Source organism: Etheostoma cragini, chromosome 2, assembly GCF_013103735.1.
Source record: "Etheostoma cragini isolate CJK2018 chromosome 2, CSU_Ecrag_1.0, whole genome shotgun sequence".
NCBI classification, from domain to species: Eukaryota; Metazoa; Chordata; class Actinopteri; order Perciformes; family Percidae; genus Etheostoma; species Etheostoma cragini.
Window position 1 is genome coordinate 25,859,456 of NC_048408.1, and position 12,359 is coordinate 25,871,814.

General features: G+C 38.5%; 1 protein-coding gene and 1 long non-coding RNA gene across 5 annotated transcripts in view; one reads left to right on the forward strand and one right to left on the reverse strand.

The window, feature by feature from the left end:
- micall2b (mical-like 2b) overlaps positions 1 to 12,359 on the forward strand; it is a 41,366-nt gene that overhangs the window by 8,677 nt on the left and 20,330 nt on the right. For 2 of the 4 annotated variants that reach the window (XM_034895116.1, XM_034895108.1), the window contains exons 9-16: positions 1,137 to 1,279; positions 1,516 to 1,580; positions 2,007 to 2,130; positions 2,267 to 2,369; positions 3,502 to 3,575; positions 3,660 to 3,774; positions 5,627 to 5,673; positions 7,096 to 7,190. In XM_034895116.1, coding sequence (XP_034751007.1) covers positions 1,137 to 1,279; positions 1,516 to 1,580; positions 2,007 to 2,130; positions 2,267 to 2,369; positions 3,502 to 3,575; positions 3,660 to 3,774; positions 5,627 to 5,673; positions 7,096 to 7,172 — 748 coding nt within the window. In that variant the 3' untranslated portion in view covers positions 7,173 to 7,190. Of the gene's footprint in view, positions 1 to 1,136; positions 1,280 to 1,515; positions 1,581 to 2,006; positions 2,131 to 2,266; positions 2,370 to 3,501; positions 3,576 to 3,659; positions 3,775 to 5,626; positions 5,674 to 7,095; positions 7,414 to 12,359 lie in introns of those variants that run through there. The other 2 variants (XM_034895100.1, XM_034895126.1) reach the window with 1 other exon arrangement.
- LOC117958632 overlaps positions 8,606 to 12,359 on the reverse strand; it is a 17,634-nt gene continuing 13,880 nt past the window's right edge. The window contains exon 3 of the long non-coding RNA XR_004659767.1: positions 8,606 to 8,724. This is a non-coding gene — a long non-coding RNA (uncharacterized LOC117958632). The remainder of the gene's footprint in view (positions 8,725 to 12,359) is intronic.

A 12,359-nucleotide genomic window follows, 5' to 3' on the forward strand; every position in this document is an offset into this window, starting at 1 on the left:
GTGGAGGCTCAGGGTGTGGCCTTGGCCAACTGCCACTTTGTTCATTTGAAAGCCATGATGTCTCTCTCTCATTAGTGGGCCAAATTCTCTGGGCAGGCAAAGCAAAGAAAGGGGAGGTAACCTTGCCCCTTATGACCTCATAAGGGGCAAGATTCCAGATCGGCTCGCTTGAGCAGGCAGAGCAGGATACCCGGGCTTGCATATTAATGGTAAAAACCTCAAAGTGAAATTTTCATGCCATGGCATTTAAGTGTTGCAGATTAAGCAGTCATGCAATATTACAGTTGCTGAAAGAAAACTGAAAGAAATCAAAGACGACATTGCCTGTCCGACTCAGCGTTGACATCTTCCATTCCAGCAGTTGTTAAACTCCTTGCTACATTACAAACATTGGCATCAGGATCATTTTAAACAGTCAAAGCAACAGCAGTGGGAATATCGCAGTCTGCGCTCAGCCGTATCATAGCACCAGTACCGCTTTGCTACAGCGCAATTTACAGTATAGTGGGCGGAGGAAGGCGCTGATTACCCAATGAACTAGATGTTTGGTAAATAGGACGTAAAGTGAAGTATCACACTGTGCGCTTTCTGCGGGTTGGCCACAGTGCTGAAAATTCTGCATTTGCAAATGTACGTAGATCTGTCCCTCTATGTTTCTGGTTAATTCCTTGCCCTGCCCTTACCAGGGAGTATCTGTACATTGCTGGGCATACAGCATATCAACATCTCTTTTCTTTCCTAATGTCCTCTGGTCTATCCATCCATCCATCCAACCAACCTTTGATCTTGTCTTTCATCCATCTATCCAACCTTTCCTCTAACAGGAAGCCTATACCTGCTGCTTCTCCAAATGGCTCCCCCATCATTTGTAGTCAGAGCTTTCAGTCTCCCCTCTTCCGCCACATGCATGTGAGCCCCAAATGGTGTCAGGACTGAGTAGAGTCCTTTGTGGTGCAACATATGTTCAGCGCTCTGAGTTCTTTTCCCCCGGATGACCTTTCCTCCCACTCTCATAAATCAAAACTAAGGGTTGGAGCAAGAAAGAACAGGGACTACTTGTAGGAGCAAATACATGGCCATTAATTAAATTATGTCTCTCTTTTTCTCTTTTCTGCTTGTCCTCCATCCATCGACAGAGCTGCTGGTCCCACCCAGTCCTCCCCTAAAGCGTGGGCTAATGGAGCTGGAAAGCCTCAGACTTCAGAGCTGTCTGTCGGGCCTTCTCCCTCCTCTCATCTGCCCAGCCCAAGCGTTTCTGTCACTCCACCTGCAGCAAAGGGTAACATGGTCACCAGTGTCATAATGTTCTGTTTAAATGCGATTTGGACATTAATATATATACCTGCATGTCCCTATCTTGTTCTAATGCTTCTTTTATTATACATGGACATCACAATGTTTCTAGCACAAATGGTCTTCTTAAAGACTGCCTATGTAGATGGATCAGACATCTCAGGGGTTTCCTCCCTCTCCCGTCATTGTTCCGAACTTTCTTTATATCTATTTTTTTTTCAGGATTCCTGAATGGTCAGAGAGACCCAACTGTACAGGGCACCAAGCCAGAGTCGAAGAAGTCTAAGGTACGGAACAATAAATTGAAAATAAGTTTGCTCTAAATTGTATCATATCATTTTAAATATAATCCCTTTAAATTATTGTTTTCTGTTTTCTTCAAAATTAACTGCAGCTTCACAGTATGAACTCTTGTAACAGTAGCTAACGTATATTAGCCTGCAAGCCAACGTTAATAATGTTAGCTAGCTAGTCTAAAACCTGTAGATATGTGAATGAATTAGGTTTAATTTACTAGTTGGAGTAAAGGAAAACCTTTTTTCACTCATTTATATTTTTCTTTTACTGCCTTTTCCTCCACACTAAGTTGTACAGTAAGGATGTTGTTTAATAAATGCTCTGGGATCACAATGTTATGTTCACATGTTGCTCCTTACCTGCATTTATGTTGACATTTTTCATTAAATTTTTGTGTCTATGTGTAACATCTGCAGACAAAGCCAGGCTATATTCTCAAAGAGGACATCATGAAGGAACTGCAGGAGATTGAAGATAATTTGAACGAGTGGGAGAAGAGGGGAGTGGAACTGGAAGGGAGGCTCCGCAGCAGTGAAGAAGGTGAGAATTACATACACACTCGTACTGTATGAGCCTCCTCTCCAGTCAGTGAAAAGAGAGGCAGAATTAGAGGAAGGAGAGTAATGGGATTGTCTGTGTCTGTGTCTGTGTGTCTGTTTGTCTGTTTGTCTCTCAGAGGGTGAAGATGACTCTCTCATGGATGAGCTCATGGTCGAGTGGTTCAACTTGATCAGGAACAAGCAGGTGGCCATGCGCCGGGAGTCTGAACTGGTCTACATGTGAGTACACACGCGCACGTACACACAAGTGCACTCAGAGAAGGGTCATGCCACTATTTAGCGATTAGTGAAACAGACTTGTGGCCAGAAGGTTGACAGTTTGAATTCCCAGTGTCCTCCCTCCTCCGTCCCACAGCAGGGCGTCCTGGAACAAGACAGCTCCCCCTCCCACTGGCTGCAGTGTGAAGCAGGATGCCGCTTAACGGCACACATGTACTGCAGTTATCCTTTTTCCCTAAATTAATGTTCAACCTCTAAAAAAAGTGCAATAAAATACACACAGTGTTAGAAATCATGGACATTTTTGGAAGTCTTACTGGGCACACTAAGCCCATGACCACTGATTTATGCCCATTTAAGGCTGCTCTAATCAATGATCAATCAATGTTTATGTTAACAATTGATCCAATGACCACGTATAATTTGAAAGAATTATTGCCCACATCACAGCCGAGTGTGTTAGTGTCTTTAAGCTCCTTGTTTTATTTTTATGCCAGATATTTCCCTCCGGCACTATGTAAGTGCAGTCCATGCACCATTTATAGAATCCCTGTTAGCTGTGGTCATGTCAAATACAGTTGGTATGCTTTTTATAATTATGCCAATTTATGTTAAGTAGGCCTGAATTACAAGAATTGAGCCAAAAGTTACATTTGTTATGAAATATCACAAGCAAATGTTTGGAAAAGGTTAGATAAAATGTGTAAAAATGTGTTAATCTTTGTCACATAACACATACCATTGCAAACTTAATTCCCTGCTAGTGATGACCTTAGGCTAAAATATTTCATTACCGGTGACAGTACTTGGACAGAATGAACAACATATTGATGATTTTGCTGTTTTTAGTGGCACCCAAAATAAAAATTGTATTCTTGATTTTGGGTTTAGTAGTTTGGCAAAAATAATCGTAACTTATTGTATTTAATAGGTAAAGGCCTGGCTTTCAACTGCATCTCACAGACATCATGAGGGTATAATAAACGCATAACTCATATGAATATACAGTACATGTTGAGGAGTTAAGGCAAAAACAATACCGACTCAAGACATACAGGCGGTAGTATATACTGTATGTACAATAAAAGCTAATGTATACAATAATAGATTTGTATGTTGTTTTGATGTGTAGTGGAAAAACCCAGGACCTTGAGGAAGAGCAGCCCAGTGTTGAGCAGGAGCTCAGGAAACTGATGGAAAAACCAGGTGAGAGTTTGAGGGGGAACACATTTTTTAACAAGACAAAAAAAATGAAACTGATGAGATCAAAATGTGTTTGTGTTTGAGCAGAACACCTGAAAACAGCTTGGGAACGTAAGAGAGAAGAGCAGCTGATGGCCAAACTGGTGGAGATAGTCAACGACAGAAATGCTATTATAGAGGGTCTGGATGAGGACAGACTCAGGTGTGTACACAAATACAGCAGCGGAGGAGAGGCCCCACCTAGCATGGCAGTGTGGTTTTAGTGGTACTGAGTAACTTAGAAATGAAAATAATTTGTATAAAATATACTTTGCTGATATTATTTACCATTATTCTATAAATATAAGGTCATTGGCTGGATATAATAGTTTTAAACTGGTGTTTATGCGCTCAAAAGGTGGATGGCACAACTTGAGGCCATGTGGGACTGATTGCCCCGTTGCAATTTGATTTACTATATGCGTGTTGTCGTTATTTGCGCTGGTAGTTATTTTGTTCAACTTGAACAATGTAGGTCATTTGATCAATGAGATTAAACTCCTTGGTGCCCACCCCCTCAGGGATATTGTTATAAATCAAACCGCTGGTTAAAATAATCAGATTTAATGTAAAGCGGTGCTAGCTTATCAGAGAGGACACTTTTTCTTTTGAAACCTGTATGTGTTATTCCAAGTGGATGGGACCTGGTCAAGAACAGGCTTTCACAATCTGGAGAATTTTTCTAAAAGGATTACCAAACATGAAACCAGCAGGACAAAATGCGGACAAATTGGGTAAACAGCTAACATTACCAGAACAGGTGTGTGCACCTGTACAGTAGTTTTCCACCTTAGAACGACACTGGATCCAACTGATCAATTTCTTGTGTTCAGACAGAAAACAACAGTACTTCTGGACAATATTGTTGCTTGATTTAAGAAGAAGTTAAATTAAACACTGCATGTATGTTAATATTATGAAGTTAAGAGTTTTAGGGCCTTTTGTACACAGCCCCACAGCTGTAGGTCAATGAGCCCCTAGTCACGCATTGCCAGACCTTCCTCCACAGCGCTGCAGAGGAAGGTCTGGCTAGTCCTCAAAGCATTCCAGCTTCTCTGCCATCCCAGAAAAATGTGCTCCGATTTCTTGGCATTTCTTTATACCAGTCTCAGTCGTCTTGGGCGGTGCTAAGCGCCTGACGCAGTGATGGTGTCTCAGCGAGATAGCCTCGGGAAAGAACTTGTTTTGACAAAACGTGCTTGTTCAAAAGTTGTTTTAGTTGTGCAACAGGAAACTCCGATTGGACAGATAGTCTAGCTAGCACATTTACTATCTATTTATATTCGTCTGTGATATAGACTAACGAGCCCCAAACAAGGGTGGTTATGGTAACAAAGCCGATTGCTCTTGACTGGCCAAGTCAGACCTCAATTTAACTGATTGTGTAATTTACTTGCTGAAAATTAGCCTGAAGGCAAAATGCCCCCAAATAAAGTAAAAAGTGAAGCTCTCTGAGGTACCGACCTCACAGAGTATCACACTGGGGGGAAATAGGATACAGCCCGTACACTTTTTCAGCTGATGTTGATGTAAAACCCTTACAATTATAGTTGAACATCAGAACTGAAACGTCATTGTAATGCTATAAACTGTTTTATTTTATTTATACAGTATATGTATGTACTACGTACCTATGTATATGTACAGTAAGTTTATGTATATTTAAGTCATGTATGAGGCAGATATTTACCAAAGGTTTTATCACTGTGAATTGAATATTTTGTGGTTTAAAGACATCACTGGGAAAGTGTGACAGGCATGTTTCCCTTCATTCTGATATTTTAACGACTAAATGATCAATTTAAAGAAATGAATCAATACTGAAGAAACGTTTTGGCGTCAGCTTTATATCATGGCCATAGTTTAATATGAATCCAATACAGTACAGAGTCAAAACAAAAAAATATGTCACTGTCCTAGTTCTCATTTATTACATAGTATTTATAAATACAGTATATTATGGTCATACAGGTTCAAACTATTGATCTGTATTCATTTTTTGTGTGTTTTGGCAGGGAGGAAGAGGAGGACGAACAACTAAACAAGATGATGATGAATTTCAGTGAGTGTCTCCAACACCTCCACAGGCTGTGGCACCTCCCACTCTGTTCATTAGTTATCACAACCTCAATGTCACTGCAACTTAGTTGGCTTATAAATTATCCAACTGAGGATTTCATCATGGATGCCTCTAATTGAAGTGGATAGAATTCTGTGTGTGCGTGTGTGTTTTGCATTTTTAAGGCTGCCATCGGCCGATGTTTTCGTCTCATTTGATCTGATGACTGCTAATGGAAAAAGCATCAAACAAAATGCTCCCCCCTTCTTTTAGTCAGCGCCGTTTCCTATTAGACAAATGGATAGTGTAGCTGGTTAATTTGACCCTCTGATAGAATAGAGTTAATGCCAGCTTCATTTGCAATTCATGACTGGGAAAGCAGGGCTGAAAATTTTGGAGATTTATTGAACTTAAGTGAAAGGTCGTTATGTTGCAGCGAGTGAACGCCGACCGTGGGCTAAAGACTAGCCATTTCAATTTAATGTTATTCATGAAGTTAATGCCAAAGTTTCACAGTTCATTCCCACTCAGAGGACATGTGATAGTTTACACACACGTCGGAAGTGCTACTAAATACCTCTGCCACGGAAATATACCATTTTTTGAGTTTTAGTTTTTTAAATCTTGTAACAAGACACCTCAAACAAACGTAACTGTTTTTCTGAATCGGGACCATGGCAAACCGTTTTTCTGCTAAATGACCCTCACAGATAAAAAAAAACTTTCTAGACTCTCTTTTGGCTTTTGAACGGTGTGTAAATGTAAATGTGTTTAAAGCACAATACTAAATGCAAAAATTTTACTAATTTAAAAGTTATACTGATATAAAAAACAAAATATATTGAACCAATATTAAAATCAGAATCTTCATTATTAGTTTTATATGTGTACACATACAAAGATTTGGACTGTTTTTCGTTACTCTCAACTCTTTTTAAGGACTTTATTGATCTCTCAATAGGGAACTTTAATTTCTAAAGTTTGTTATTGTTACATTACACACACAGGACCCATATGCATGCACTAACAGAGAGGTGTCTGTGCAAAGGGGCTGCCTCAGTCTGTGGGGGGTCGGTGCCTTGCTCAAGGGATCCTCTTCAGCTACCAGTTAACACTGTACTTTGGTCCGTGCAGGACTTGAACCGCCCATCCTCGGTCCCCACGGACTACTGCTGACCCAATGTAACACACAGTTCCTGTGGAAACAGCCAAAAATGAGGAAAACAATATGTAATATTATTTGGGGTATTATAGGCTTTAAACATTTATTTGTTAGCAAAATAATACAAAGCTTTTAGTATTTGCGCTACAAACACTTTTAAAACTGATTTGAGTTTGTTTGAGATTTCACAGAATCACCACTGCCAATCTCACTTGTGACTCTGTCATCTTTTGACCATACTTTACTTCTCTCTCTCCTCTCAGACATAAAGAAAGACAAACCAAAGAAAAAGTCGCCGGCGTCTAAACTGTTTTTTTGGGGGAACAAGAAGGAGGGATGAGCCTCCGCAACACACAGCGCTACTAAAACTGTCTTTGGTGTTTGTTTGTTTGTTTTTGCTGCTCTTGTTGTAGTCTTAATGTCAGTGTACTTAGTCTCTGTGTGCCTCTGTGTGTGTGTGTTCGTGTGTCAGTCAGTCTGTCTGTCTTTATGTGTGTGTTAGTGTGTCTGTGTGTGTTTCATTTTAAGCACTTTTGAAGACATTCCCTTCCCCCTGATGAGTGCATCATTCTTGCCTGCCAGTGACACACACACACACACACACACACACACACACACACACACACACACACACACACACACACACACACACACACACAATGTTGAGGGGTTAATGACTCATCAGCCGTGAAGAGATTGAGTTCAGTGCTCCAGTTGTTGGTTTTAATACACTTCTAGTCTTAATCTGCCTACTTAATGCTCTTAAATTCACACACACACACTCACTCTCCTTTTATACATTTGCAACTTATTGAAATGTTGGTTGTTTGCAGTAACACTACAGATGCTAACACGACTTAAAGAACAGAGGTCAGACAGCGTTTTTTTGCTCTTAGCTTATTTTTTAGCACTATGCACATGTTTCCGCACTACAAGCCTGACTTGAAAGATAGCTCTCTGACCTTGTTGTAGTCGATTACATGTTGAACTGCATTTAATCTTAAAGGTCTCGCACGGTGTAGTTTTCTATCAAATACAGCACTGCTTTCTTTCTCGGACAGCAACAAGTTTACTCCGAGAGCTGCCCTTTGGATAAGGACATGTTTTTTAGTTTCTTCTAGTCCAGTGGTTTCTAAGAGTCGTGAGATGTTTCACATGAAAGCAAAAAGCAGAGAAAGGGTATTTTCTCTACAGACAATTATAAGTTAATATATTTATCATCACTCCTTAGACTTTGTCACAGCCTGTAGGTTTATGCAACCTATGACACGCGTCTGCAAATAGGCATACATTTGTTTTGGTTAAAAGCCAAAAAGGCTGGCTCATATGTGCATTTTACACTGGACCATTTAGAACAGTAGATCATGAAAGTTCACTTATGATTATGATTTACATATTTAAACATCGGGTTTCATTCAGCAGATATAATCCTTTAATAATAGGGTGAAACACTTTGAAACATCCGTTTGTGCCCTATTTGAGCTGTTAATCTCTTCACTATACACAAATGGATGTTTCTTTAAATAATAGATTCATAAGGTAATGCATATGTGATGCTCAAACATGAAGAATGTCACAGGATGTCATCCTTTGTTTATTTTTACTTTCCAATCCAACTGTGTTCTGCTAAACTTGAGTAGTTTGAATGTTTATGGTTGACTAGAGGAAACGGATACATTTGTTTGTGTTGTGTGACTCACTGGTTTAAGTGTTCAATCTAAAAGCAAGAGTTGATGTTTTTGAGTCTTAGAAATACAAGACCTGGTCCATATTGGATTTTGTACACATTTTAAATCTTTCTTTGCTGAATGAACTGTTTAGTTTGTGTGTGTGTGTCAAAGTCTATTACTTGTTAAAGTCATTTTTGCAGAGGCACTGAGGAAAACTTTAACCTAACTGATCCATTTTCAAAACAACTTCTTGTCGCTAGCTAACATTGTATATATGTTAATGTTCTTGTCCCCTTTATTTCCCTTCATCTCAGGTGTATATATTGTATAAAGTTGGTCCTTAGAGAACTCAGCCCTCAACAAATTACCGTCATAAATCTACTAAAATGTTAATAAAAAGATATTATTAATTGATCATGGTTCTCTGATATTGTAATATTCACTCAAATGGAAATCTAATAGTACATCATTTTAGTGGTGAATATCATTAATGCTAAACAACCGTAATGAAATGCAGTTCACCTGGCAGGAGCAGTGGTATTTGTATTTTGCCTTCATGTGACTGACCTACATGTGTTGGAGATGAAATAGTGTTCATATTTATTTTTTTACAGGCACTTTAATTTTTAAATTTGATGACATTTGGCCCAAACAGGATTTATCATTAGTCTTTTAAAACCGTTCTACGGCAGTGATGATGCATTTTCTGTGTAAAAACACTAGGAGGCAGCATGAGACCTTCCATGCCTCTGCAGCTCACACAGCGCATCAGTCCCTTTGTGTAGTTTGGTCTGTAGAGCTGACAAATACACGTAAGGTCCGACCCAGACATAGAATGAAAGAAGTGGATTTATTATCTTTTTAATTTTTAAGTTATATACATTTTCAGATTTAGATTTTTCTACTACAAAAAGGCTCGTCTTAGCCGGCATCACCTACAACCCAGTCTGTTACATAATACACATGTTGTGTATATGATATATTGTAAATAATCATAGAATTGAGTTGATTTGCACCAATAATCATTCCAGCTATTTTACTAAGCATCTGTCTAAAATCTGACATCAGTATCAAATTGGTGCATCCAGTCTTTAAGTTTTTTTCAACACATTTTTGCAAGACAACATAAACAGATTTGGCATATTTATTACAATCATATAGAGGTTATGATGCCAAAGTAAGAATGGAAAAAGTATGGTCATTGACAAGAGTAGCTAGTCTTCTAGTTTGTTAACCCACCTTATACCTCAGACGGTTTTATCAGAGATGTAATTAGGAATTTCTTGTCCCCTTTTTAATAGAAAAAAAGTCTTACTGTCACCCAAACTCCTCAGTTAACTAATGACAGCATAGTGGAAAATGCATTATATTGTGATACATAATTAGTTTTTTTTTAGATTTTCAAGACAGCTCCCGTAACAACACTGAACAACACAGAAACATAGTGCTCTCAGTGACAAGGTCAACCACACACATTCAAACACACTATTTCTCTCTGTTCCAGTTGAAATATCCATTAACAGTAGCGAAGAGGAAAAGAGAGAAAATTATGCAGTAAAAGAGAAAAGAGCAGGGAAATTGACTTTTAGCTTATACTTGTTTTTTTTTCCCCCATTATATTTTGGTGTGAAAATACAAAACTGTGTAATTGTCTCCTCTCTTAAGGCAACATCTGTCCCTGTTATGTGTGAAAGTGTTTGTTGATTCCTTCCTAAAACCATGATAACATGTTCCATCACCACACCGCTTTGTGTCTGAATCAATCATGTCCCCGCTTAACTTTTGAACACGTTTATCTTTAGGGCATAAATGTGCCTTAAAGTCGACTCAATAAGGTACCTTTATAATGTGGGAGCGTGGGGTTTCAGCGCAGACTGTAAATATACCTTTGAGGTGGTTCATTTACATAACACACTGGGCCCTCACATATAATTCACACAGACTTTTAAACAGTTCGAGTGAGGCGCGACTCTGTTCTGACATAATTTGATTCATTCATCCATTCACAGCTCATATCTATTTAATCCATGTTAACATAGTGTAAAGTCAACATTAGCATACGCTCAAACTGTTGGCATTGTTGTTTCACACGCCCTTTATGTTTCTTTTCCTTACTTCTTTAAGGTTTAAAAAGAAGCTGTGTTTAGAATTTGACACGCTGCACACTTCTTACTATTCCACCTCATCCTTTTACTTCAGTTTGGTCTTCACACACACAAACACACACACACACAACACAGATTTTATGGTTTCTTCAAGTCAACTGAAGTTAAGTTAACTTCTTCTTTTTATTCATTGCTTAAGTTGTCTAACATTTTCATATTCCTGGTATGACATTAAACCTGAATAATTGTTTTTTTTACCACTTGTAGGGGTAGCACCACTTACAATCTGAAAACACAACATATTTCTCACTTTTAAAGTTGGTATAGTAAATGTGGTTGGTATAGTGGATGTGGTTGCCATTTGTCCATGTACACATCCAGCAGACAAGTAACAACATTCATTTTCATTCAGTTTTTGTGTCCATCTGGTAAATAGAAGTCCAATATTCACTGTCTTTTCACTTCTGTTTTTGGTCATCTCTTAAGGGAAATATCTGGCTGTTTTGCTGCTAAATACTCCAATATGTTCCCCAGCTGCCAATGTGGGTTTTTGGAGCCCTTAATGAAGATACACTGAGGAAGGCGGTTGTATATTTATAATTGATAATCAGACGTATGCACAGGCTGCAAAGTGCATAGAAATGGAATTTACCGTTGATTTGGACACAAGGGGTCTTGTTGCTGATGACATCTAATGCAATTTATTTTGTAGCCTTGAGATGTTCTTTGATTTAACAGTAGTATCATATATCATCATAACCCACTCCCCTTTCCCATTTTAAAATGTAACACAATAACGTTTAGATTAGATAGATTTGAACTGACCTACTTTTTACTTATATTTAATTACATTTTTACTCATCTAGCCTACTTTAACTTTAGTAAGAGTTTGTTAAAGTAACAGTTGTTATAGATAGATATCTAGATAGATAGATAGATAGATAGATAGACTGATAGATAGATAGATAGATTCACATTGGAAATGTGTCATAACAGCAGTCCATTAGTCAATCATAAGACAACGTAAAACATGACAAGAAAACTAGGGTCATACTGTCTAAATAGTCATAGTGCTTGGGGAAGTCTAGACACTGTGATCTCTTGTATTAGTGCGGCAAGGTGCTTCATTAAAATTGCATAGATTAGAATAAAGCTAAACAAAAAGGGGTGACTTTGACGTTATACTTGAGTCAATAATCTGTTGCTGTGAAATTATATGCCCCATAATGTTCAGTATGATTATGAGGGAGCGTGACTTCCCCGCCCTCACTGTGTTTTTTTTTATGGATTTCACAAGGTTTTTACAAACCAGTGAGAGGTCATAAAATGGACCATGTGAGGAAGAGCTGTAACCTCGTTTTGTAGGCTACTTTTATTGTGTAGGTATTAAATCTGTGCTTGGATAACATTTTTCAGTGCAATATGTTCTGCTTTAGTAAAACAATGAGATTAATGTGTAAAAGTGATGACAGATTTGAGAGGGAAGACCCAGATATTTAGCATGAAGGAGGGGGTTGATTTTAGTGCGGAAAAAGTGATTTCCAGTGTTGGCATGATGCATTGCTGCTTGTGCCATAAGGTGTAACAAATGCTACACATGCTAGGAATTGAATTGTTTTATTAGAATTCTTTTTGTATCTGAGGCTTTGTTACTGTTTTGACAAAGAGTGATGTTTGAGTATAAGTGTGTCTTTGTGTTGACAGCAATGGAAAAGCAATCACTGCCTGGGACCCCCTCTTCAAGAATCTCTG